Source organism: Hoplias malabaricus, chromosome 11 (genome assembly GCF_029633855.1).
Source record: "Hoplias malabaricus isolate fHopMal1 chromosome 11, fHopMal1.hap1, whole genome shotgun sequence".
NCBI classification, from domain to species: domain Eukaryota; kingdom Metazoa; phylum Chordata; class Actinopteri; order Characiformes; family Erythrinidae; genus Hoplias; species Hoplias malabaricus.
Window position 1 is genome coordinate 10,609,067 of NC_089810.1, and position 27,213 is coordinate 10,636,279.

Genomic DNA, 27,213 nt, shown 5'->3' on the forward strand with positions numbered 1-27,213 from the left:
GTTCGGGTACTACCAATCACTTTCAAGATCACACACCAGGATTGTGGGCCCATTAGTTCTAGTGGTTTTAATTACTTTAGAATAAGACCTGCTGCTCCTTTAGGATTCTACTACTATAAGTGCATGGTAACACAAAAACGTATCATGGTTGGAAATATGCTTTTACAAATTAATATAGGACGCTTGAATATAGGAAGGTGAATGTCCTTCAGTTTCCAAGTCATAATCCTGATGGAAAATCTTTGGATGGACTTAAAGAGAGCAGGCCAATGCTGGCGAACACAAACTTTGACTGGACCTGAACCATTCTGCAAGAAAGAATGAGCAAATTTCCCCCAATCTATAGATGTACAAAGCTGGCAAGGACATATCCAAACAGACCGATGTCTGTAATTAATGCAAAAGTTGGCTCTGCACAGCTTTGAATCGGGTACTGATACATTTTCCAAACCTCTTTCTATAAAATTACATTTTCTTATTAATTTCCTTGTTTTTATCGCTACTGTATATATGCTCTCTATATTTAAAAACATTTTGGGTAAAAAATAAATATGAATATAAATATATGTAATTAGACCATGTTTCTTACTTGAAATGATAGCAGAAAAATTATTTTAAAAATTGATATATCACCACCCTTATGATTATACTTATGCAAATTTCAAAAATGAAAAAATTCAAAAAATTCAAAATTTCAAAAATCATCCGTCTGATTAAAAAAACACGAATCTCCAAGAATAGTAACTTTACTTAAACACTTAATTTTCAAATTAAGTCAAAGTAAAATTTTATTCCAAGTAATTTTTGAGCATTTCTATTGGTTCATTCATCATGAATTTTTGAATATTTGAATTTTCATTGCGAAGGACACCTGCTGTGTTCAAATGATGCAGTAAACAAAAAAATTGACAACAATGGAGATACATGTTTTTAAATGGATAGCGAAGATATTCATCTTTGATTAATTGTGACTTTTTCATGAGTGGAAATATGAGTAGCAGTAGCATATGCCTATCATATACAATACACATCATGTTGAAAAATAACTTCATTATTTTCAAAGGAATCAGTGAGCTCATTTTTTCCACAATCAATTGATATGTTTAAAGTTGTATTTTGTCACACGACCTAGCCTGGGGTGTGGTAACCTTTGTGTGTGTGCGCATGTGTGTTTGCAGGTTAATCTGCCTGTGTGCGTTTGTGTGTGTGTGCTCACAGGTTTGGGAGTTTGTGAACAGGAGCATGTCTGAGCAGGTGTGTGTAAAGACTCAGTAATGTTGCTCAGCTGGATCTCACAGCTTTTGGCCTCAGTGCTGGACTACAGTGACCTGCTTTGCCATTTTGCAGAGGCAAAATGAGGGCAGTGCAAAGACTTTTATTAAGGTGAGATGTAATACTGCAGAACTGATTCTTCATGTATTGTTCCCTTATTTTAAACAATTCAACTATGTTTTAGAGGTTTTACACACCTTCAGCAACAATTAACCATCCAGAATTGTTTAAAATGTGGGCTGTCAACGCACTGAATGTTTGTTGTAGCCTTTCATTTTATTTTCTAGGAGTTAAATAAACCCCCTAATCCCCACTATTTCAAACTTACATTTTTATTTACCAAAGCAATGATTTTAGAACATGCCATTCATTTTTAACACAGAGAATTCTGCTGCTAGACCAGTTCCTAATAACAAAATGCCCACAAAGTTGGTTAAAAAAATATATTAAATAATAGATTAAATATGGGATCTGTAGTGCAATATTAGCACTAAGCTGATAGAGTTACATTTAAATTATTTATGGCTGTCTAGATTAAGAACAGACTCTTTAAAATGCTTTTTTAATAAAATTTTAACAGCAAAATAAGAGTATTATTTAAAAAATAATGATTAAATTACAGACATTAATCTTTAGGATTTACTTTTTGGTTACTATCATTCCGATATATTTTTTATTTTATATAGTCTCTCTGACATCCTGTGATGTAATGTAACAAATATTTAAACTGTGATTTCAGTATCTCAATGAGAATCCAGAGTGAACGTTTACCTGTGTTACCTGTGCACACCCTTAATCCTTCCCCTCTCTCTTTATACTATTCAGTGTCTCTGTGAAATCCCATTCTGTGGTTCTTATGATGACTTAATGCTTATATCTGATCCTCAGTGTGTGTGTGTGTGTGTGTGTGTGTGTAGAAATGCTCCAGAATTATTTGGAATTTAATCTATTTACATCGACGTCCATTGAAATTTAAGAAGGTTTTTTCTTTCTCTTACAAAATTACTAGTGTGGAGATACATGTTGCTATTCAGACAGCGATGATATATTATGCCATACAACCCATAGGCTATGACAAAGGGAACAAGTAAGACTTTTATCCAGAGAATAATTCTAGGATTTGTGCCAAGTTCATTATATTTCTATTCTTCCAACGAGGTATAACCTTCAGCCTGAATCTCTGTGTTACTGCACTTTCACTTACCAGCATCTAGCACTATATCTGATACTTGAAAGCACTAAAAATCTTGCACCTGATCTGAGAGCACTTTGTGAAAATCTTGCTGTTTGTGTGACAGGTGTCAGCTGAGCCCCTCAAATGTAAAAAATATTTATCAGTTATTTACACAAGTACATTTAAAAATACTGCATTACAAATGGACAAACCACTTTAGTGACCATCATTACACCAATAAAAATAGCATACCACTGACTGTTACTGAAAATTACACAGATTTTTTTGTAACAAGGCCCACAAAAGGCCTATGTTTTCGTTTGTAAAGATTTAAAGGGAATTCCAAAGACTTTAACAGACTGCTGCATCATTCAGTCAACGAGATGCAAACAGTCATTCAGAGTGGTCTGATGTTACATCTGTTTTTAGAACAAAGTGTCTTCAGACACAGATATCTGAAGATTTTAATACAAAGCTATTTTCATGCTGATGCTTACAATGACGCGTTGGCCTGAACATTTTTCTTTTTCACTCTTCATGTTATTAACATCTACTTTACATATAAAAACTGCTCAAGAGTGCAATGCCTGTATAGCAACCTCACAAAAATATTATATAAAACATGTTTACAAATATGCTGCCCAATACCTGACATTTAAAACTATTTAAAAATAATAATAATAAAAATATATGTGTTTAGGTTGTAGATTATCAACATCACAACCCCTGAATTATATGGAAATCATTGCACTTACACCTCTTAAGGGTCTAATTTTTGCTGAGCTTTTATTTTTGTGGGATGTTGGATGCACTTTGGAGTTATTGTATTTTATTTTTAGACCAAAAGAGAGAAGAATAGACCCTAACAGGCTTCAGGTGCTCTGTAAGTTGCTGCTGGACAATCTCAGTAGGCTCAGCCTTAATGCACAGACTGACAAAGTAAAGGAGAGCATTAGACCATGAGAACATTTCCCAGCAATCACAGACAGGTCTGGAGCCTTAAGGGGTTCCCTATAGGTTTAAATACAACATTGCAGTCGCTTTTGTTTCTTTTTGTGGAAAGCAGAACACTGAAGAGTGTCTGCGGATCTGAATACATCTGATTCTCATTAACTTTCCCCCAAATCCCCCTCCTCCTTCCTCCTCACACACCTCATACCAACAGAAAGACAACCCAGACTCTCCTTAGCGTTGTCCGTTCCACCTTAAATGGTGCAGCTGCTGAAGCAGACTCAGGTTTCCAAAGAGGCGAAGGCATGTATGAAAATTTTGCGAAAAGAGAAAGTTAAAGCTTACCCCACGGCTAATGCAGGTAAATACACAGACGCCTCTCTCTGTATTCTCTTCTGAAGTAGTGTTGTCCTACATGTCTCATCAAGTAAAAGAAGCCAAAAACCGTAACTACAGCAACTACTGCTCCAAAGTTTTCTCTCTCTCTCAGCCCAACCCACTGCTCTCTCTCACGCTGAAACTTGAGCCCAGGTGTGGAGCTACAGCGCCACATCTGGAACAAGTCTAGTATATTATCTAATTTAATCCTGTATGATGTTTTCATATAATAATAAAAATGAAAAAGCTTGCTTTAAAAAATAATTATGCCTTAAGTATTAATATTATAAGCATTTTCATTTAAATGAAACGATTAAATCGTGTCACAAACGTGTTTTGTGCTGCAGAAAAACAGCATATCGTTAGTTGTTTGTGTTTCATTAATTTGTATCGCTCTCTTCAACGAATATTTAAGTTGTAATGAATGCTTAAAATAACGAATATTTATGTTATAGGTATTTTAGTGTCATGTGTGCTCAGGAGGTGCAGATTAATAATAAATTTAAGTTAATAATGATTTGAACAAAAGACATTTGATTAACAAAGTAATTGCGTGCAACAATTAAGGGGGAAATCACCTGAAGAAGCGGGAAATCTGTGCGGTCTGCATTTCTTGGTCGCATCCTTGACGCGACAAAAGACGCTAAAAAAATGCAGTTAAAAAAATGGAATTTATTTAATTAGTTTGTTTATTATGAACATTCAAAATTTTGAACTTCACTGTTAATTTTATTAAAGCATGTTGTTTTTTTTCTGTTGACATACCGCTGCAATATTGTATTTTAATTTATATTAATTATAAACACTGACACAAAAAACCAGCAGCCACACCGGCCCTTGTAGATAAGATTGCCCACCCCTGCACTACACACACACATCATACAAACACACAACACAAACTTTTCATTCATTCTTTCATTTATTATCTGTAACACTTACCAAGTTCAGGGTTGTGGTGGGTCCACAGCCATTGGGCGCAAGGCAGGAATACACCCTGTCCTTCACAGGGAGATACACACACTCACACATTCACACACACACCTATGGACACTTTTGCGTCACCAATCCACCCACCAACGTGTGTTTTTGGACTGTGGGAGGAAACCGGTGCACCCAGAGAAAACCCACGCAGACACAGAGAGAACACACCACACTCCTCACAGACAGTCACCCGGAGTGGGACTCGAACCCACAACCTCGAGCTCCCTGGAGCTGTGTGACTGCAACACTACCTACAACACAAACTTTGACAAACCAAATTCAATGTTTGTTCATGATCTTTACCCCTTTATCACCCCTCTTATTATTTTCAATGCCGTGGTCCTAAAGTTCCATTGAAGGAAATATCACATCATAGTTTTCCTTGCATTTTCCATTAAGAAATTGAAGTTACCCTCTCACAAGCTAACGTTCTAAAGGCTATTATTAATAATAACAAGCATTCTTGATGTAATGGTCTTACCTCAGAGTTGTATAAAATGTTAGCTGTGAAGACCTTTCTTGGTTAATGTCTTCACAGAAGGTATATAAATAGTACCCCTTCCCCCAAGTGTGACCCAAGGGATCATTACTACATTATTCTAAAACTAAATCAGGATACAATTAGAGAACTGGCGTCCAGTTGCTCTCCTAAATAATGATTCTAAAATATTAGCCAGGGTGGTGTGGTGGCGCTGCAGGTAGTGTTGCTGTCACAGCTCCAGGATCCTAGGGTTGTGGGTTTGAGCCCTGCTCTGTGTAACTTTGGTGTTTTCTCCCTGTGTCCATGTGGATGTAGGTGGATGTCTGTATATGTATGTGAATGAGCTAAGGACTGGCGCCCCCTCCTGGGTGTGTTCCCACTTTGCGCCCAGCGATTCCAGACTCCAGACCTATCTTGACCCTGAACTGAATGAACATTCATTCATTCATTGTCTGTAAGCGCTTACCCAGTTCAGGGGCGCAGTAGATCTGGAGCCTACCAAGAATCTCTGGGCGCATGGTGGGATCACACCCTGGAGGGGGTGGCAGTCCTTCATAGGGTGACACACACTCACATGCTATGGACACTTGAGTCACCAATCCACCTACCAACGTGTGTAGGAAACCCACGCGGACACAGGGAGAACACACCAACCTCCTCACAGACAGTCACCTGGAGTGGGACTTTAACCCACAACCTCCAGGTCCCTTTATCTGGAAAAGTAAAGCACATTATATTAAATATCATTAGTTATGAACACAAATCAATGCAGGGGTCTGAATGTTAATACTTTTTAAATGAACTGACTTACAAATGCGGCACGGTGGTGCAGCAGGTAGTGTTGAAGTCACACAGCTCCAGGGACCTGGAGGTTGTGGGTTCGATTCCCGCTCCGGGTGACTGTCTGTGAGGAGTTGGTGTGTTCTCCCCGTGTCCGTGTGGGTTTCCTCCGGGTGACTGTCTGTGAGGAGTTGGTGTGTTCTCCCTGTGTCCGTGTGGGTTTCCTCCGGGTGCTCCGGTTTCCTCCCACAGTCCAAAAACACACGATGCAGGTGGATTGATGACTCAAAAGTGAACGCAGGGTGTGAATGTGTGTGTCTGTGTTTCCCTGTGAAGGACTGGCGCCCCCTCCAGGGTGTATTCCCGCCTTGCGCCCAATGATTCCAGGTAGGCTCTGGACCCCCCGCGACCCTAAATTGGATAAGCGGTTACAGATAATGGATGGATGGATGGTTACAGGTAATGTATGAATGGCTTACAAATGTATACAAAATTCTGTGGGATATTATTACTGACTATGCTTTCCTGAAAACTGGTGGCATAAGGTTATTGCTGTGACCCAACAAATGATTTTCTATAGAGACACAAGCCCGACATTAAAACTAATTGTTAATTTTGTTTAAAGCTACAAAAGAACATTATTCATCTTTTTTTGACATCATATGCATAGTGTAAGATTTGTTCTGATCTTTTGATATTTATTCAGTCTTATTTTATTGATAAGTTTTCATATTGCTTAAAAGATATGTTTTTTGTTATATTTAACTGTGAAAACTGAATGAAGGATGTTATTTTTTTTTCTAAATAACATTATTTTCTTTCTTTCTAAATATCATATCCATAAGTGCAAATTCAGTGGGAACAAACCTATTTTTTCCTGCTTTCAAAATTGAACTTGATCAGTACATGTCCTCTATATACTTTTTTAAAATCTCAAAGCTAGGCGGTGATGCTATGTTCCTCATTAGTGGTTCCAAATGACTAAAAAAGGCATTTACATTTTCTTTGTTGTTTCTGCATTATTTACTTATTTCTGTATCCTCTGGTCCTCAAATATGTAGAAATCCGACGTCAATATTTTCTGCTGATGTGTGTTTTTGTTTGTATTATTTGTGTATGCAATTATTATTAAATAAATAAAATTAAAACGAAGAAAAGGAATGTGCAGTTGGGGCTCCAGTCTAATTAGTGCACTCTAGCGCCGGTGTGTTGTATTGCATCAGTATTTTTGTCCAACGTAGAAAGAGCAGTGAGAAAGGACGGCGCATTATCAGAAAACTGCTGTGATTCGTAGCTACTCTATAGGGTCCCGCCCCTTCCCGGAAGTTGCTTCCGTCAAGATGGTGGTGGGTGCTTTTCCCATCGCGAAGCTGCTTTATCTGGGCGTCAGGCAGCTCAGCAAACCGGTGGCGAACCGAATTAAAGCCGGAGCGCGGAGGAGCGAATTCTTCAAGACCTACATCTGCCTCCCTCCGGCTCAGGGTGAGAGAGAGAGTGTGAGAGAGTTAAGTAAAATTGTGTGTGTAAAATAACGAGATGTTAAGGGTAAACACAGCCAATCATTTTTGACACAGCTCAGTCTATAACCAATCAACGGAGCTGATACTACGGTATCTAGACTTTCATAATAATGGACTTGCCTCCAGACCAATAAACAACAAGAAGGGGCGTGTTTGAGCTTCAAAAACAGACCAATACATGACAATGAGAGGCTGTAGGCACCAGGGGGATTCTGGTCACTTGCTGTCATTGAGCACTTGAAAGTGCCTTTTACCAAAATATTTTTTTCCTTCTCTGAATAACGTATTTTGCATTTCTAGATAGCAGTATTACTATTTTGTAAGCACTGTGTTATAGTCAGCGTATAGTCAGCGTATCATGAGAGCGTTGTTCTGTATCTTTATGTCTAAAGATTAACGGTTGCAAATTATTAACTATTTTGTTAATAATACACAATGAGGTGTGTCCCCAATGTTTTGTCTTAAGGGACTAAGGTGCAACGTTAATACTGAACCAAGGACCACAAACTGTATATCCAGAAACGAATTTTTAAAAAATGTTTATCACAACTTTACATTATATATTGTGACTAAACAGAATCAGTACTATAAATTTACACACTATTAATATGTTATCAAATGGACATGATACATGTTTCTAATGCTTAACACCTTGAATGACCTATGCTGTTAAAATCAAGAAAATATGGGAGCTTTTGGTATATTTAAAACACTTTACAAGTGTTATATTCTCTCATTCAGTGGTCAGAATATTCCAACAGTCTTTTACTCTCAGGAGAAATCTTGTTCTTATTTGAATTTTTCTCATATTAACCCTTTCTTAATTAATTATTATTATTATTTTATTTTAGCAGTTTAACTTAAGCAGAAGGTAGTGTTGCAGTTGCACAGCGCCAGGTACCTTAAGGTTGTAGGTTCAGGTCCCACTCTGGGTGACTGTCTGTTAAGAGTTGGTGTGTTCTCCCTGTGTTCGTGTGGGTTTCCTCCAGGATTGACGACTAAAAAGTGTCCCTAGGTGTGAGAGTGTGAGTGAATGCGTGAGTGTGTGTCACCCTGTGAAAGTGGCGCCTCTCTGGGGTATGTTCCTGCCTTGCGCCCAGTGATTCTGAGTAGGTTCAAGTAAACGTCGACCTCTTTCTAATATAAGTCACTGGGCTGGTTCTTCAGCTTGTGAGTTTTTGAAAGTAAAATTCCTGTCCCTGCAGCTATAGATATTTCATAGATGTAATCCTTAATCTCTTTCTTTCAACACAGTGTACCACTGGGTGGAGATGAGAACGAAGATGAGAATCATGGGCTTTCGAGGCTCTACTATCAAGCCCCTGAACGAGGACGCAGCAGCAGAGCTTGGGGCCGAGCTGCTCGGGGAGGCCATCATCTTCCTCATTGGAGGTGGTTGCATGGTTCTGGAGTACAGCCGACAGGCCGCCAACTCTAGGAGAAAAGAAGAGGAACTGAACCAGACTATCAGCAGCCTCCAGACACAGTTAGGAGAACTCGCCCTGACTACAGAGACTTTAGATGCTCAGCTCAGAGAGGTCAACCGGCTTCTACTGTCCCTCCCCTCAGCTCCCAGCAACAAATAACTGCAATAATGGCCATCTTGTGTGAACCTAAGGGACTGAGTATGTAGGTAAATTGTGCTTCAGTACAGAGGAATATTGCAGTGTATAAATCAGCGCACAGCCATGTCCTAGAATTCTCTGTATTTTGGTCCTGGGACTAAGTAAAAAATGCTCCAGAAGAGAGTGATAAGCATAAGAGAATAACCAGTGATTTTTCTTCCTTTTTTATTTGGCTGAATGAAGTGCTTTATGAGAGTAAATATGTTATTTATAACACTGGTCCCCTAATGTTGCCGAGTTGACCTCTTAAATGCTGGAAATGTGGACCTTCATATAAATACATATACTCAACCTAGCATTTAACTGGATTCACATTTGAAGTCATAATTTAATTAAATCACAATATTTTTGTTTAAAGCTTTTTGACAAGACAAGTCGGATCCTCTGGTACCATTTCTTGCTTTTCCTCCACATAATTTCATAATTATATTAGTTAGAGAGGGAGTGTTACAGAGCTTTACACTGTTAAATGCAGGGTAAAGGCGCATTTCCAAGACTAGATTTGATGAGATCTAGTCTTGGAAATGCGCCTTTACCCTGCATGTACATCATCAACATCACAAACATTAATCTTGCAGGTTCCCAAAGTCCACAGCTGTGCACTGATCCTGTTCACCTTGAAAGACTTCTAAAATGGCATGTGCATAAAGGGGTATATTGATTATTGTAAAATAAACATAAAATAAAAATGCAATATTTTGATTCTGTATTTTGATTTTTTTAAATATTGTAAAAACCTGCATTGTGTGGTTTATGTTGCTACTATAAAACATCTGTCCATTGTAGACACAGGTGTTTAAAAATGCACGCACAGCTTATGTAATCATAAAACTGCATGAAAAAATGGGAAACTGGAGCAACACATGAGTCTAAGGCCACAAAGCTAAATGGCAAGTGTAGGCTTGGGTAGTATACAGCCCCCTGTAGTGTATTTATTTTCTTATTATTACTTGGGCTTGATCAAAATTGCGGATGTGATATTCTTTGACATCTAATGGTTTAACCCAGTGATATGTGTATCTTTGGTGGTACCCAAAGTGTCTTTAAGTGGCATGCCAGATGATATCTGAAAATGTACTACATATTGAATAACTTTCAGTAAGTTTTCATGTGTAAACTACACATCTCATGTAAATTATTACACAATCTATCCTAGTTTTCATAATTATGTTGAACTAAAATTAATTTGTGATTGCTTAAAAAATAAAGGAAAAATATCAGGTTTAAAGTAGTACACATCAATAATTAAAAATACTGCCACCCTAGTTTTCAAATCCCAAAAAACAATTTACAGTGCTACATTTTTAACCACATGTCCAAAGATGACAAGACCAAGACCCATTACTGTAACAAAATATGGATGCTGACCTAGATTTGTGTTTAAAGCTCAGTGACCTAGTCCCTTCCACTGCATGGCAGACCATTCACTAAAATTGTAAGAGGTGATGCATTTGTTTGACTACTGAGTGTGTGCTATAACTTATGACAGTGGTTTAGACTTGACAACGGGTTGTAATTGGTCAAAAAATTTGAACCACTGGTTTAACCATTACCCAATATCTTTTTGCTTAAACTAGCAAAAACAATGTTAAAGACGAAAGGGTTGTTACTAGGTTAAATGACTTAGAACAGGCAAGTGACTGTAGAAATCTGAGGTTTATGAACTCGTGAATCCGCTGGGGGCAGCAGTGGGTGTCAGTGTCACTGCGTTTGCTAACTGTTAGCAGGTGGCTGCTCAAGAACTAGATATTTTTTGCCCTGTTAGGGTCAAACCTTCGTCCATTTGGGAACTGTGCATAAAGTAGGTGCTCTTGCAATGTTTGATTTCATTGTTGTTTTAGTGTGAACATTTCTTTAACCGCAGGTTTTGTATAAAAATGTGTGCTTTAGCATTAGCTTCCCGCTGCTGTGCTGCAACTGTAAACAGGACCGGAGAAGGGCCGGTGTTACTCTCAATTCATTTCCCCTGTTGTCGGTTTATCTGTGTAAAAATAAACTCATATTTTAAAAGTAATATAGGTTTAAATGTATCCTTTGTTGATGACCATGGGGAACAATTGATTAACCGTAGTTAATTAAACTTGTTAACCTTAGTCAAAAGGAATAAGACAAAAATTATTTGAAAGTTTCTTATTTTAATTTCCTTGCACCATAAATTCAGCTTCATTCACAAGAGTCAGACCTGATGAATCCACTCAGAGAATCTCTAAAGACGTGGGAGTGACTGTGCTGCTGTTTACCGCTAAAGAGGCTTTTACGAATGCGAAAGATATTTAAAAGACCGATAAAATATTTTATGTTTAACTTTGACGACTGCAGTAATAAAATTGTGTTGTTTGTGCCAAAGCCACAACAATTAAATAAGTGTTGCTCAAGGAGAAAATATATTTACAAGAATAATTTAGTATATGAGCCCTTTAAAATCTGCCAGAGACATGCATTAAACAGGTGAACTGCAGGAAAAACAAACTGTAAATATCTAAAAGCAAATCTCTTTTTGATAAATTGGTCTTTTCTATAAAATATATAAACATTCTTGTAGTGTTTGTAAGGACCTTTCAGTGCCATGTTGTGACACAAATTCCATTATACTGGGGTTATTAATCTATTATTGAGCACAACAAAATCTGTGATACTTTGACAGGTCAGAAAATAAGGAACAGAGCCTGTACTTTGACCCACAATGGATATTGATGTGAAGAAACTGAAAGTAAATGAATTGAAAGAAGAACTCCAGAAGAGGGGGCTGGACACCCGTGGACTCAAAGCTGACCTGGTAGAGAGACTAAAGTTGGCTTTGGAAGCTGAAGCAACAGCTGGTGATGGACAGGAGACTCAAGCAGGTAGCAGACTTGGTGTCTTATTATTTCTGTTATCATAGACCAAATGATCTCTGTTGTGCAGCCAAAATCACCAGTTAAAATCAATTGTGAATGGCTGGGCTAAACTACTGTAGGCTCAGTAAGCAGATTTATGTAAGTATTGCATTATATGAGATAACATTTACATATATATAAAACAGATTCAAACATTTCCATGTTACTGAGGAATGTTTGTGAAATTCCACACAAGGTTTAAAGGTTTCTTGAAATGGTTTGTACATCAGTATGTGGTCTTTACTTAACTGACATGTGTGCAATGGCAGGTGTTGACAAGGAGGATGTGTGTGAAAAGAGCTGTCCCCAGGAACAGCAGGAGGATGAGAACACCCAGACTGAGGAACATGATTCAAAATTATCCCCTGAGGAACACAGTGAACCTGAACTCCCTGTGGATGTCAAGATGAATGAAACAGAGATGGTGGAGGAACCTGAAACTAAACCAGACACAGAAGCACAGCCTGTCTACAAGGAAGGTCAGACCCTGTTCAGTATGAAGAGAGCACTGATTTTCTGCTAGAAATATGGATATGTTTATTGTACTTCACACGAGTATAATAATTTGGCGAAGCTTCATTTATAACTTTACTGAAAGAAAAGTTATTGCTCTGTTTATATTACTCCAAATATAGTTTTAATTTATACATTTTATTGAGGATGCAAAAACAATAAAATGCAATATGCAATAAAATCATGTGCAATCCCATCATGTAAACCCTACACCACTGTCTATGAACCCACAAATTCAAGTTAAACTCAGTAATGCAATGTAGAAACCATATATAAACAGGATCCAGAAACGTTGCCACCTTTTTTGTGCCCAAGCTCATTTAAGATGAAATGAAATCAAATGGAAAACTGTCCTGTGGTCCGACAAATCAAAATTTTAAATTATTTTTGGAAAGTGTGACTACTGTCTCCCCTGGGCTAAAAAGGAAGGGGACTATCCAGCTTTTTTTAAGTGCACAGTTCAAAAGCCAAAATCCATGATGGCATGGTGGTTTTATTAGTGCACATGACTGCTGAGGAACATGTTGGACGAACATGTTGCAATCCGGACAAGTCTTTTTCTGGGAAGGCCTTGCGTATCTCAGTATAACAAGGTCCATACTGAGTCTGCATGTATTACAACAGCATGGCTCCTCAGTAAAAGTATCTGGGTGCTCAAATAATTCAGATCTATTACACATTGCAAAACAATTGGTCTATTATGAAACAGAAAACACTGTAACAGTTTTCCAGAGCTGTTAAGCACCTGAAATCAAGCCAGAGTGGGAAAAGTGTCTTTCTCTCTCTCTCTCTCTCTCTCTCTCTCTCTCTCTCTCTCTCTCTCTCTCTCTCTCTCTCTCATATGACTACTCCATAGGTGTGTAATGTTTACTAATTTTTGCCGTTTTGGGTCAGGTGGAAATGTCTTCAAATTCGGGAGATGGCTAACAGCATCAGTGAAGTGCTACAAAATTAAACATCTTGAGTTACAAATGAGTTTCTGTGGTAATTCATACCACATTAAAAGATGCTTAGCTTTGGAATGTAAACAACCTGAGAGAACTGTGATTGCCCACTATTGTAGACATTCCCTTTAAAATATGCTGTCCTCTTCAGAACAAGAACAACAACCAGTGGATGTGAAGATAGAGGATGAACAACTGTTAGAAGAGCAGCAAGAGGCTAAAGAAGGCAAAAGATGGGAAGACACTCCAAATAAATCCCAGCAGTACAGCAGTGGTCACTATGGCCGCAAGAGGCACTACGAGGAGAGCCATGGTTATGGCTACTATGAGCATCGGGAAGACAAGAGGTAATGGCAGTGGGTTTTGTAGCAGATTTTTACAGTAGTGCTTCCCCATCCTGGCTCGAGGTTTTGCACACCTGACTCTGCCAATAAAGAGGGTCTTTAGTATTTTAACACGGTCAAATCAAACAACTAAGCAGTTGGTTCTATAATTGTAATGAGTAATTTACTTCTCAAATTTTAATACTTTCTTTGATTTTTCAAAGTTTAGTGTGTACAACAACTGGAGGTCCTCGGGTTACGTCAGTCCTGAGTTACGATGTTTCATGGTTACGACACATCTCCCATTTACTGTATAAAGCCTTGTTTTGACTTAAGTGGTTTTGCATCGTAAACGTCGTAACGCGAACTTCGTGTTTGGTGTCCGCGGCGGAAGATTACACGGCTCGGGACCGAGGAGGATAGGTGTTAGGATAGGATAAGTGCTTACAGTATATTATTTACGTACAGTATGTACGTATGTTTCAACTTACACTGAAAATCGGTTTACGACACGACGTAGGAACAGAAGTCGAGGACCCCCTGTATTTATTTTGATGTGTAGAGGAATGAAAAGTTGGACTAATTTAATTTGTCGACTTATGGTTGCATTACATTACGTATTGACAAAATCAGGGTTGAAAAGTGTGTTTCTGGTGAGTTTTAATTAATAGTCTGAAAACTGTATGTTTTTTTTTTTAGGTCCCGCTCACCTCAACTCCCAGCAGAAGAAGAGGAGGAAGATTTTGATGACACACTAGTGGTCATTGACACATGTTAGTAATATATTCTTTACCAAAGTGCAATAACAGTTTCATGCATTCATGTTAGTGATATTATGGATTAAGCCTAGTCCCATGCTGTAAAGCATTCTAACTAGAGATTCTCTTTTAAAATGAAAACATTATAAAGAAAAAACTTTATATGAATATGAAATAAGAAAACCCAGTCAGTGTTTTTTCAGATTGTTCAAGTCAGTATTTTCACCAAAGCATGTCAAAGACAATTCTTTAAGCCCCAGGAAGCTTTATTAACATTTGGAATATGGGTATATGTCCTCCTTTAAAGGTAAATATTTAGCTTAGTCTAGGCTTAATTCATATCACAGTTTCTTGTGCAAATCAACCCTGTATGTTCATCACAAGCATAAACCAGTTTAAATAGATATTCTTTACACTTTTGCAGATAACTGTGACCTGCACTTCAAAGTGTCAAGGAACAGGTACAGTGGCTACCCACTGACTATTGAAGGCTTTGCTTATCTCTGGTCTGGAGCACGTGCCACCTATGGTGTGAGCAAAGGGCGCGTCTGCTTTGAGATTAAGGTACTTATTTCTTTCTTGAAATAAAGTAAAACAATGTAGACATAGGGTTCATGAAATGGGTCTGAAAAATGATAACATTTTACTGTTAATAATGCATCTTCCTCAGATTAATTTAGCATCCCTGATAGCTATGTTTTTATTCTTAGTCTAGCATACCTAACTCAGCTTAGTAACTTTATTAGTAAGCACTTTGTATTTTTGGTCAGATGTTTTACAGTAGGAAAAGCAGACAAGTTTGCAGTGTGTGCTCGGTAAAGAAATCACTGGGACCCCTGCTCTACTGTAGTTGAACATTTATTTTATGTGGCCCCAAGATGCTTTAATGGGGCGGCACGGTGGCGCAGCAGGTAGTGTCGCAGTCACACAGATCCAGGGACCTCCCACAGTCCAAAAACACACGTTGGTAGGTGGATTGGCGACTCCAAAGAGTCCGTAGGTGTGAATGTGTGTTTGTTGCGCTGTGAAGGTGTATTCCTCCAAGGTGTATTCCTGCCTTGCGCCCAATGATTCCAGGTAGGCTCTGGACCCACCGTGACACTGAATTGGATAAGCGGTTACAGATAATGAATGAATGAATGAAAGATGCTTTAATGTTGATAGTTTATGCTTGTTTACACAGCAGAGAACAGAAACTGTTTTGTTTGGCTCAAAAACACAAAATGTTTGTTTTTGGGTTTGCTGACAGATAACTGAAGAGATCTCAGTCAAGCATCTGCCTACTAGTGAGCCTGACCCTCATGTGGTGCGAGTGGGCTGGTCTCTGGATTTATGCAGCACACTGCTTGGTGAGGGAAAAAAAATGCATGCACATACACCCTCCTATATGTACAAATTACACACACTGTTTATATATATGCACAGGCATGTTATAGTTTTTCAGGCTCAAATTCATTACACAATATCTTGTCTCTTTTTCTTGAAGTGCACTATTTTATAGCTTATGTTAAAAATAAAAGGGCATGATGAGAGGTGAGAATTTTTTCACATAAGGGGGAGCCATGACCTAATAGGTATAGACGCAAAAAAAAAAAAAAAAAAAAGTTACTGGCTTGATCCCCACAGCCAGCATTAAATTGAGCGTGGGAGTAGTGAAGGTACATTTCCTCCCTCAACATCCACGACTTAAATGCCCTCACTGACACAGATCCATTTCAGGGTCGCGGTACAGAACATATATTTGGTAATATATTGTACAATTATTGAACTATGACAATTGCACATTTATCACTGGTCTTTGCATCTCAAAATATTGATTAATTCCTCAAAAACTTTGCATGGTGGTGCAGCAGGTAGTGTCGCAGTCACACAGCTCCAGGGGCCTGGAGGTTGTGGATTCAAGTCCTGCTCTGGGTGACTGTCTGTGAGGAGTTGGTGTGTTCTCCCTGTGTCTGCGTGGGTTTCCTCCGGGTGACTGTCTGTGAGGAGTGTGGTGTGTTCTCCCTGTGTCTGCGTGGGTTTCCTCCGGGTGACTGTCTGTGAGGAGTGTTGTGTTCTCCCTGTGTCTGTGTGGGTTTCCTCCGGGTGACTGTCTGTGAGGAGTGTGGTGTGTTCTCCCTGTGTCTGCGTGGGTTTCCTCTGGGTGACTGTCTGTGAGTGGTTTGGTGTGTTCTCCCTGTGTCTGTGTGGGTTTGCTCTGGGTGACTGTCTGTGAGGAGAGTGGTGTGTTCTCCCTGTGTCTGCGTGGGTTTCCTCCGGGTGCTCCGGTTTCCCACAGTCCAAAAACACATGTTGGTAGGTGGATTGGCGACTCAAAAAAAGCATCCTTTGATATATGTGTGTGTGTGTATGTGTGTGTGTGTGTTGCCCTGTGAAGGACTAGTACCCCTTTCAGGCTGTATTCCTGCCTTGTGCCCTATTCTTATTCCGGGTAGGATCTGGACCCACTGCGACCCTGACAATGAATGAATATGCAGTTAATATTTAGGTTATAGTTGTGTTCAGTGTTCTTTATATTTTTCTAAGTGTAATTTTTTTAAACCCTGTCTTTTTCACTTTAGGAGAAGAGCCTTTTTCTTATGGATATGGTGGAACAGGCAAGAAATCAGTCAACTGTAAATTTGAAGATTATGGAGAGAAATTTGGTGAAAATGATATTATTGGATGCTACATTGTAAGCACAGCTTGCCTTTCTAATGTTAAACTCATGACTACAATCCAAATCTTATTCTTCACAGTCTTGGCTGATTGTGACATGGTTTTGTATATTTGTCTTTTCAGGACTTTGACAGCAGTGAGGAGGTGAAAATTGCATTCTCCAAGAATGGGAAATGGTTGGATGTGGCCTTCCATGTGAATAAGGAGGAGCTGGCTGGTCGGGCTCTGTTTCCTCATGTTTTGGTCAAGAACTGTGCTGTGGAGTTTAACTTTGGCCAGAAGGAGGAGCCTTTCTTCCCTTCACCTGAGGGATACACGTTCATGCAGGCTGTTATGATCGAGGACAGGACAAGAGCAACTGTGGGACCTGAGAACAAAGCTGATTGTGAGGTAAATATTGTTGTCATTCCTTACTCCATTTTTGTTGCTGCTAATTTTTTAATGTGTGTGTGTGTGTGTGTCTGTGTTTGTGTGTATACATAAATATATTTGAACAATGTGTGTATGACTGTGGATTCCAAGAAATTACAATCTTAAAGGCTGTGCTTAGCCTTAGATTTAAGTGGAAAGAGATTTTCTGATGATGATGAATTTTATTGATAAATTATAATTTTCGAGTGAAGACAATGTGTTCTTTTGTTCAGGAATTTGAAAAGATCTATATATATATATACACACACAGGGGGTCCTCGACTAACGACGTGATCCCTTCCTACATCGCGTCGTAAACCGATTTTCGGTGTAAGTCGGAACATGCATACATACTGTACGTAAATAACATACTGTAAGCACTTATTCTGTCCTAACACCTATCCTCCTCGGTCCCAAGCCGCGTAACCATGTATCCTTCCGCCGCGCCGCGCACACCAAACACGAAGTTCGCGTTACGACGTTTACAACGCAAAACCACTTAAGTTGAAACAAGTCTTTATACTGTAAATGGGAGATGTGTCGTAACCACAAAACATCGTAACTCAGGACTGACGTAACCCGAGGACCCCCTGTATATGAAATATATTTTTAATATTAAGTGTAAATATAAACAAACACAAACTTGTATGCATATACACTTGTTTTTATATGTGTGTTATGATTGTTTACATGCTTGTTATAGAAGTACTAAATAAATATTATTTTAGAAGATTTAATTACATTTATTGTCATCACTGCTGTCCATTTATCTTAGATCTTGATGATGGTTGGTCTTCCTGCTTGTGGCAAAACCACATGGGCCAAAAAGCATTCTGAGATGAACCCTGAGAAGAAATACAACATCCTGGGAACCAATGCCATCATGGACAAAATGAAGGTAAACCTCACAATGTCGCAGTGCCTGGACTGTCTTTACTGCTGACGGTTGTAAATAAAATGTAAAAAGCTGTATATATTATGGCAAACAGATGGGCTCATTTAATTTTGGTTGTGTGTTGCTTACTTCCACTTAATTCTGACTAAAATGCGAATTCAAATATATAAATGACATATCAAGCTTTGCACCCAGTATAATTACTCTTACTGTAATGGGACACTGAAGCAAATGAGATCTACCTGAAGAGTGAAGAGGATGAAGAAGACTTTAGTTTAAGCAAGGCTGGATCTTGGGATGCTTACTTATATTGATGTAAATTAATATTTGAGAGTTTAAAGGTGTTCTTATATTTGCACTTAGGATGTTTGTTATGTGTGACTTCATCGTTTTAGTTCCTTTTTGGATTTCTTGATCATGAAACATTTTTTGGTGTACAAGGTGAGGATGGTGATGATGATGTTTTCGGAGAGACCAAATATGTCTTTGAATCTGAATACGGATTGCAGTTAATTTCTTACATTTTCTGTTTCACACATAATGACAAATTAATATGTTAAATTTAATTTTCAGTGTTTGCAACAACCGGGACCAAAACCCAGCACTGAGATTAAAGAAGAGGTAAAATCTTGATAAATTGCATAAATGAGGACTGCATGCTATGCGAAGCAGCATTCACAACATTACCTCTTCGTCAGCACTTTAGTTATTACATGTTGTTTGCATTTCAGCCCCCTGATATATCTGAAAATGACCTTCCGCAGTGGGAGGTGGAAAAGCATGTGTTGAAAGCTCAGCTGAAAGAGCGGCAGACTGAGATAGAAGAGCTTAAGGTCCAGCTGGAGGAAAAGGAAGCTGAGTGCCAGTGGTTGAAAGAAGAGCTCTACCGTCTTTGGGATGTTGTCCAATCAGAACATCACGCATCATCATCTTCAAGAGTTCAAACTGATGTTCCTTTTTCAGTTATCACAAATCACCATGAAGAGCCAAACCCATCCACTTCTGAAAACAGTAAAGGCTTCAAATACCCACATTTGGACTTTCCTGACTCTTTCTTCATGGATCACTGTTGGAGTGAGGGGTCTTTCCTCCCTGATGTGACTTTAAGAGAGATCACTGCCATCAATGATAAAATCTTGTTGCGGATGAGCAAAAACAGACCAGACCGCTATGGAGCCCTGGTTTTCAGAAGCATCATTTCTCAAGAACTTTATGAGCAGTGGGTAATGCACACTAACTGGGATGGTTCCCGGGGAAAATGGGGAGTGCCCCGTAATGTCCGAGATTTTGTAACAAGGAGAGTAAAAGAGAGATTTCCGGACATGACTAATGCAGATAAAAAGGCTGTGAAAGAGCGTGTTAATGAGTGTTTAAGGATGCGGCGAAAATCAATAGTTCCCATTCCGTATTCAAATAAATAAGGTACTGTTTTGACTATCATTCATTGTTATAGTACTATTAGTTTTTTATTATTATTATTATTATTATGTTAAAATTTTATATAAGTATGTTTACAGTTTTATTATATGTTGTTTTTGAGTAGACTGTTACATTCTTACAGCATTCTTTACAGCCTACACAGGTTCATCATGATCGATGGCATATAATTTGGTGATAATCCTGGAAGTGTTTTTAAAAATGTGTTTTAAATCATACAAACTGAGGCATTAAATGAGTCCATCTGGTTGATTTTATGGAAGAATTTCTTCTTTTTATTATTTACCTCAGACACTTGTTTAAGAATTAGTCACTACCACACAACTTTTATTGTATTTTTATTACGATTTAATGTTCTTTAATTATGCAAGAAAAAAGGTAAATATGATTTTGTTAATGCACCTTTCTTGTATGCAATAATTGATTTGTGTATAGATTGTTGATTATCAGTGTCTTAAAATTCAGCCGTTTACAGCAAACTGAGACCAAAACAAATCTTATCATTTTATGAGTGTGTAAAATTAAATTAAAACTTGCACTGTTTATTTTGTAGCACATTTTAGATGGAAAAACAACTCTTGGGATGTCCCTGTCAGGCTATATTGCACATAAACCTGACCAATTATAAAATTAGTATCAATGAATTCCACTTGGAAAAAATTATAGCTTCTACTGCCAATCTTTGAGAAATGCAGTCTATTTAAAGGACTACAAATTTATCCAGTACTGTGACACGTCTTGTGACTTTAAAGTAAGAATACATGATGCCAACTGACCAGATGATTTTGATTTTGGCTAATCTGTTTTTCAGTTTTATGGTAATTAATGTGAGGTTATTGCACTTTAAATTTTCTTTTCTTAATGCAGATGTTCACCTTTACCAAAATATCATGACAATTTTACTGGAGTCACCGTGCCTCTTACTTTTATTGAATCATCTTATTTGATTCATGTTTTAAAACACCTCTTAGGCAAATAATCTTAATGTGTTGGTGAATTTGGCATTCACATGATGTGTCTTTAATTGGTTTCATTAAAGTTAATTTGGTTTAAAGAATCTGCCAATGATTGGTGTATCCAAATTAAAAGCAATATTGTAATATTCTATGTGTAACTTTGTACATTTAAACATGTCCAATATGGCAAAACCCTTTGAATGGTTGCAGGTTATGGGTCTGCGACGTCAGAGGAACTACGGTGGTCGCTGGGATATCCTAATTCAGCAGGCCACTCAGTGTCTGAACCGGCTCATCCAAATCGCTGCTCGCAAGAAACGCAACTTCATTCTGGACCAGGTACTCCCTAAAAGTCCGTAATCCTATGCAAAGACACAAGTGTAAATGACCTCTCGTGTCCTATCTCTTTAATTACTTATCTTTCAGGGAGCCAAAATATTATAGTAGAATAGAATAGAAGAATAGAAGAGTAGAATAAATGTCAGCCTCTCTTGAGTTTTGTTGTGCTGTATTGTAAATACATGCTACTATTTTGTAAAATGACAGGAAAAGTGCTTATCTCTACTATTGTCATCTGCATCTTGAGCATTTATCTCCAGTTTACATGTACAAGTAGTGATACAATGTTAAGAATTTGAGAGTAAAGTAAACTCTGCCTGGTGAGTAAGAAAATAACTGTTGTTGCTATGGTAACTGTAACTGAAGTAACAGTTTATAGTGATATTATTTACACACTTGGATGTTAATGTTATAGTTTTGAAGGGTTGCTGTGATTTCTATTCACCAAATCACATTTAAAGAGGAATTTTCATTGTGTTTTTTAAAAATAAACATTTACTCATTTAAAAGCTATTCCTCTGACTCAGAAACAGAGGCTCTTCTGATGAATTAATTCGCTAACAGACGTATTTGGCAAAATGCTGAAAATGTTAAATGCTGTTGGAAAATCACTGTTTAGCTGCATGATAGTTAGAGTTAGCAGTAAATACAATCTACCTGATTTCTAGGTCACAATCTTAGGAAAAACAGAAATTTGCCCAAATATAACTTTTTCTTTTTTTTTTTTTACTTTTTTACCAGTGTTCATTTTAGAGTGAAAAAATTAAAGCATGAAGGCACATTGGTCATTTTTGATTGTAAATACCATGGTTACATTTTCATTAAGGTTCATTAAATACATTTGAAATGTATTATTCTTTAAGGTCTAACACTGTTGATGGATGTATTGCTGCCCTTTTGTATTCTGTTGTAAGAAGAATCTTTAAAGCTATACTTTTAAATTCAGTTTGTCGTTATATAAATATTAGTGTCTGTTTGAAGCTATGCCTTGGCACTGTGAAAGGGTCCCCACTAACCTTTTTTTGTTTAAGGTGGAACACTGGTGTTGAAGGTAAGCAAAGCAGGGTTGTGAGGATCTGTCAGTAGTTCAGATTGTGAAACATCTCTCATGTCATTATTGCAGGGTTTAAGTCCAAATCAGAACAAAAAGTTACAATAACAGACAGCTTCTACTTCTTTCTTGTCACCATTGCTAGACAAATGTATATGGATCAGCCCAGAGACGAAAAATGCGTCCTTTTGAAGGGTTTCAACGCAAGGCTATTGTAATTTGTCCCACGGAGGAGGATTTGAAAGAGCGAGCGTTAAAGCAAACTGATGTGGAAGGAAAGGATGTGCCTGATCATGCTGTTTTAGAAATGAAAGGTAGGAATGCTGTGGATAAAAGAAAACCACTTTTAATTAAAACAAATTTAAGATCTGTGTTCAACTATTTTTATTTATTTATTTTTTGTAATCAAACAATTGACATAGCTTAGTTTACATAGACTTAAGATGTTTCCTCTGAGCAGTGAACTTCGTTTGCAAGGGCCCAGTTATTTCCTCTCATTTTTTAAAACAACCTTTCTGCCTGTTTGGATAATTCAGGTGTTTTCTTCTATTGTGTCTTGCCTGTTTAAAATAAACTAGACTAAATATCTAATTCCTGCCATTAGGGCAGACAGGTTTGCTCCCAGTTTTATTGGTTTATGTCGGCCATTTCACGGTCATTATATAGGTCATATTTTTGTGTTCTTTTTGTATGCAAAATCCAATAAGTAATTTGAGTTTCTTCTTTTGTCCCCTTGTGGTCCTTCTCTTTTTATTTATTATTTCTTCTTCTTTTTGTTCCTTTCTCTTCCTTTCTCTTTCTCATTCTCTCTCCATGGATATCTCTCTTTCTGGCATGATGTCCTCTTGAAGCCAACTTTGTTCTGCCGGAGCCTGGAGACTTCCTGGACGAAGTGATATTCATTGAGCTGAAGAAAGACGAGGCAGAGAAACTGGTGAAAAAATACAACGAAGAGGGCCGCAAGGCTGGACCCCCACCCGAGAAACGCTATGATAACCGGCAAATGGGCTTTCGGAGCCACGGTGGGAGCAGTGGTGGTGGAAATGGTGGCAGTTTCCAGAGATATGACAGCCGTGGAAGTCAGCGAGGAGGAGGAGGAGGATGGGGGTATCAGAACCGGAGTAACTCAGGAGGAGGAGGAGGATACAGAGGAGGTCTTGATGTGCTTTAAATGCTCTTCAAAATGATATGCTCTTAAAGCCATAAGAATATACTGTTGTTCTCAGAATGAAATCTTATATCCTGGCTTTAAAAATCAGCATTATCTGCCTTGTCTTCAATAGAAGGCAAATTAATATATAATTAATAAATATATATATATATTGTGTGTGTGTTTACTTGCCAAGATCCCAGCAAATAGAGCTTACATCTTTAATCACCAGGTTATAATCGCGGTGGCGGTGGCGGTGGTGGTGTCGGCAGCTACAACCAGAATCGCTGGGGTGGGAATTACAGAGATAACGGCTCCAGAGGTGGATACAACCGTAACTACCGTTCTGGAGGAGGATACGATGGCAGCCGTCAAAGTTCCTATGACAAAGATGGATACAACCAGGTTATGTCTTCCAGCAATTTAACTTATACTTAATATTATGCTTTTAAAGGAATACTATGTAATATTTGATGCTTCATTGACATGTTATAAGGAGAGTAGAGCCACTGTTATTGCTACTCTGGGCTCAGCACTGCAGAAATTCACTATGTATCTTTTGGAAGAGTGTAGGAATCGACCCTGCCATCCCCTGTCCCATGGAGAATTACACTAGTGAGAGCCACAGGAGCAAGAAATCCCCATTTAAGTCTCTTTCAGTAAACTTCACTGCAGTAAATTCAGTAAATTTCATTGTAATCTGTATGTTCATTTGTAGGGGTACAACCAGGGATATAACCAAGGCTACAACCAGGGCAACTATAACCAAAGCTACAACTACGGCAACTACAGCCAATACCCAGGGTATGGGCAAAGCTACAGTGATGCCGAAGGCTCAGGACATTCATACAACCAGCAACAGAGCTACAATCAACAGTATCAGCAGGTAGTTTGCTATTTGACATGGCACTAGTCTAATACTCATTAAGAGTATGTGGATCAGTATTGTAGGTACTGAACTGTATTGGAGTGGTTCTTGTAAGCGTACCACTGTTGGTACTTGAAGCAGAAAGAGAGGGTAGACATACTACGTAATAAAATAATTAATTAATATCTGAAAATTCAAAGTTTTTATGTGTAAATTATATAATTTTCTGTTTTCCTAATTAGGCTTTAATAAAATTTGTTTAAAAAAATACAACATGGGCTACGCATAAACTGTAGTTCATTACATCCGTAAGGGTAGGTGTGGGGCAGTGACCCCTTCGTCCTTCAAGGGAGAAAACCTGATTGCCTCGTATTTTGCAAAATCCCTGTAAAAGAAAGCCGAGTTTCAGCTGCTTACTGACCGTAAACAAAGGCTGAACTCAGATATGCGCAAATTGGCCAATATTAAAAAAAGGGCAAAGCGGAAGTGAGGAAAACACACCAAAACCAAGCCCGTGAAATACTGTGGAGCCCAGAAAGACAAGCTCCTGGGGCAAAGATGGAGAGAAACAAATTAATCTCAAACATAAAGCTTACAATGTGCAAGTAAAATGTCCAGCTTTGTGGTTTGTGCTCCATGACTTTTGTGCATGAGCTCTGGGTTCCTTTTGCAATTTAGCAATACAGGACAGAATTGGTTTTATAACGTGGGTCTAAATAAATCTTTAAAATCATGAATTTATTTTGAGAAGTGATGGCAAAAAAAACCCCCAAACTAACCAAGAATCAACAGAAGAAAGTTAATTTGTATTTCTAAACATATTTAATGTCCCATGACATTATTCCTCACTTCAACAGTCAAATGGCTAATTATACAATTAGGTGATGACATCATTTAGCGACAGCCAATGGCTACTTTCCTTACTAAGAGGTAAGTAACACTGATCACAAACTTGTTTGCAAGTTATAAGTTTTACATTTGAGATGAATTTTTGTGCTTCTTATGTGATACTTTTTGGCACATATCTGATTCCATAGAAAACGCTCAGATGAAGTAAAGCAATGTTGCCAATCTTCATCCTAAAACAAACGTTTACAGTGGAACGACACGCCTCCTTGACCTTCAAGCAACAGCCGCTGTGAGCACCTGCTCCAAGCGCCACGCTGTTGTCACCTACAGCCCTTTAAAGGGCATAACTGATAATTTCTTTCAAAACACTTATTTCACAATAAATTGCATATGTTCTCAATAATGTGTAATTGTGTTTAAAACATTCAGTTTAGACATTAGTTATTTCTTGTTTCTCTATATACATTTTAGTCATTATTTTAGAATCATTTTGTTAAATCATGCAAATTTTAAGTAAAAAGGCAATGACACGTAAAAATCATGAGCAAGGCTTTATCTTATGCCTTCTTTAAAAAGGTGTAATATTTTAGCTAGGTAGTTTTGAAAGAAAACCCTGATTGGTTTAATCTCAACCTTTTAGTATCTTCATTGGTAGTGGAATAGGAAATAAAGGGATTGTGACATAAGTGTTGTAATTAACATGCTTTCTTTCACCAGTATGCCCAGCAGTGGCAGGAGTACTACCAGAATCAGAGCCAGTGGAACCAGTACTACAGCCAATATGGAAACTATGGGCCACAAGGCAGTCAGGGATCTCAGGGCTCTCAGTGAGTTGTGTGTTTTTTTTTTTTTTTTGGTTTTTTTTTTGTGATTCTTATTGCAGCTCACAGCCCTCCATGTAATTACACACTTAAAAGCATGCACGGTGTGTTATTACACTTTCTTTCTGGAACTCGATGTCTTTATTCTGTTCAGCCAAGAAGATGTTCCTACTTGCCAAGCAGTGCTCATATTGCATTTTTATACTGCTTTGTAGATCCACAGGAACCACTGAAGGTATATTCCAGTTTCAGATGTCTTGTAATTTTTGCTTTTTGAACTATATGTCACAGAATAGCTGCGATCACAATAAGAGATGTGCATTATGCGTCCAGGTGCTGATGGCACAGTGTAGAACAATATACCAATTCATTACATTTTCAATTCTTGGTACAAAATTATTAATTTAGCCACATCATTGTGGCTAATGATTAGGACAGCTTTTATAAAAATGTGCAGCCAAAATCAAAGCATGGATTTCCTTAACTCATAGTTCAGTTTTATTACAATCAGGTACACAACCTGAGAGAGAGGTTATTTGGAAGCCATATAAAAAGCCATGAGGAAGGTTTTAATTCTGCTGCTGATTTAATATGTATCAAAAATGTTTTTATGAATGTTGATAATCCTGACTTCAGAATGATTTATGTTGTTTTTTTTTCTTTATTTAATTGGCAAAAGTACTTTGTTGATTGTGTTTGTATCATCTTGTTGGATCATTTTTCCAGTCGGAGAATAAATTCTCATAATCTAAACGTGTGGTGCTGAATGTGAGCTTCTGTAGTGCAATGGTTTCTGTTTTTGATCTCAATCAAACAAGTGTTTAATGTTCCATGGGATCTGTAAAATCTATCTGGATTCTGGCTGTGTCCAGTAGGTTGTTATACAGTCTATTGTGTGACTGTATGCCTGTAGTAAAACAGTTTCCTCCTAATGCTGCCAAAAGTAAGTGAAGCCATGTTCCACATTAATAAATTCATATTATTCTAAATAACATTAACCATAAGGTAAAGAACATTGTATTTTAAAGATGAAAACCTTAACCCTTCATAGAACTTCATATTTAACAAATAACGTTTGTAATGTTCTCTGTCATCGCTCTCCCAACCCATTTCACTATAGGACATATTTATCATCACAAATCATTAGGATAGCACAGTTTATATTAACATTCAGCATTTAATGCATTCTTTTGTAAGAGATT

General features: G+C 37.9%; 3 protein-coding genes across 9 annotated transcripts in view; 2 read left to right on the top strand and 1 right to left on the bottom strand.

The window, feature by feature from the left end:
• Positions 1-3,881, bottom strand: part of ppp1r13l (protein phosphatase 1, regulatory subunit 13 like) — a 27,913-nt gene extending 24,032 nt beyond the window's left edge. The window contains exon 1 of one of the 2 annotated variants that reach the window (XM_066684901.1): positions 3,743-3,881. The gene's annotated coding sequence lies outside the window, so the exon portion shown is untranslated. The remainder of the gene's footprint in view (positions 1-3,742) is intronic. The other variant, XM_066684900.1, reaches the window with a different exon arrangement.
• Positions 3,521-10,326, top strand: opa3 (outer mitochondrial membrane lipid metabolism regulator OPA3). Of its 5 annotated transcripts, none has more exons than XM_066684902.1 (3): positions 3,521-3,758; positions 6,354-6,476; positions 8,792-10,326. In XM_066684902.1, the coding sequence occupies exons 1-3, from the start codon at positions 3,656-3,658 to the stop codon at positions 9,121-9,123; spliced, it is 558 nt and encodes a 185-aa protein (XP_066540999.1). In that variant the 5' UTR covers positions 3,521-3,655; the 3' UTR covers positions 9,124-10,326. The 5 variants fall into 5 exon arrangements, with proteins under 5 accessions (XP_066540999.1, XP_066541004.1, XP_066541001.1 ...); XM_066684904.1 differs by lacking the exon at positions 6,354-6,476 and adding an exon at positions 7,259-7,499 and having other exon boundaries at positions 3,620-3,758; positions 8,792-10,318; XM_066684906.1 differs by lacking the exon at positions 6,354-6,476 and adding an exon at positions 7,312-7,499 and having other exon boundaries at positions 3,633-3,758; positions 8,792-10,318.
• A 502-nt stretch (positions 10,327-10,828) lies between these two features.
• Positions 10,829-26,787, top strand: hnrnpul1 (heterogeneous nuclear ribonucleoprotein U-like 1). 2 transcript variants are annotated; one of them, XM_066685200.1, is made up of 16 exons: positions 10,829-10,963; positions 11,807-12,005; positions 12,308-12,517; positions 13,647-13,842; positions 14,518-14,591; positions 15,001-15,140; positions 15,826-15,925; positions 17,138-17,250; positions 17,358-17,624; positions 18,421-18,543; positions 21,144-21,272; positions 22,469-22,637; positions 23,175-23,477; positions 23,706-23,878; positions 24,192-24,359; positions 25,908-26,787. In XM_066685200.1, exons 2-16 carry the CDS (start codon positions 11,846-11,848, stop codon positions 26,019-26,021), a joined length of 2,439 nt encoding a protein of 812 aa, XP_066541297.1. In that variant the 5' UTR covers positions 10,829-10,963; positions 11,807-11,845; the 3' UTR covers positions 26,022-26,787. The 2 variants fall into 2 exon arrangements, with proteins under 2 accessions (XP_066541297.1, XP_066541298.1); XM_066685201.1 differs by lacking the exons at positions 21,144-21,272; positions 22,469-22,637; positions 23,175-23,477; ... (1 more) ...; positions 24,192-24,359; positions 25,908-26,787 and adding exons at positions 19,114-19,161; positions 19,272-21,021.
• Positions 26,788-27,213: the final 426 nt, after the last annotated feature.

Excerpts from the sequence above, each read along its gene's own strand:
- opa3 (XM_066684902.1), top strand. The coding sequence starts at position 3,656 with ATGGTGCAGCTGCTGAAGCAGACTCAGGTTTCCAAAGAGGCGAAGGCA. Across the intron at positions 3,759-6,353 it reads TTACCCCACGGCTAATGCAG|GACTGGCGCCCCCTCCAGGG; the intron begins GTAAATACACAG and ends TTCCCTGTGAAG. Across the intron at positions 6,477-8,791 it reads GGATGGATGGATGGTTACAG|TGTACCACTGGGTGGAGATG; the intron begins GTAATGTATGAA and ends CTTTCAACACAG.
- hnrnpul1 (XM_066685200.1), top strand. The coding sequence starts at position 11,846 with ATGGATATTGATGTGAAGAAACTGAAAGTAAATGAATTGAAAGAAGAA. Across the intron at positions 14,592-15,000 it reads ACTAGTGGTCATTGACACAT|ATAACTGTGACCTGCACTTC; the intron begins GTTAGTAATATA and ends ACACTTTTGCAG. Across the intron at positions 21,273-22,468 it reads GCAACTTCATTCTGGACCAG|ACAAATGTATATGGATCAGC; the intron begins GTACTCCCTAAA and ends CACCATTGCTAG.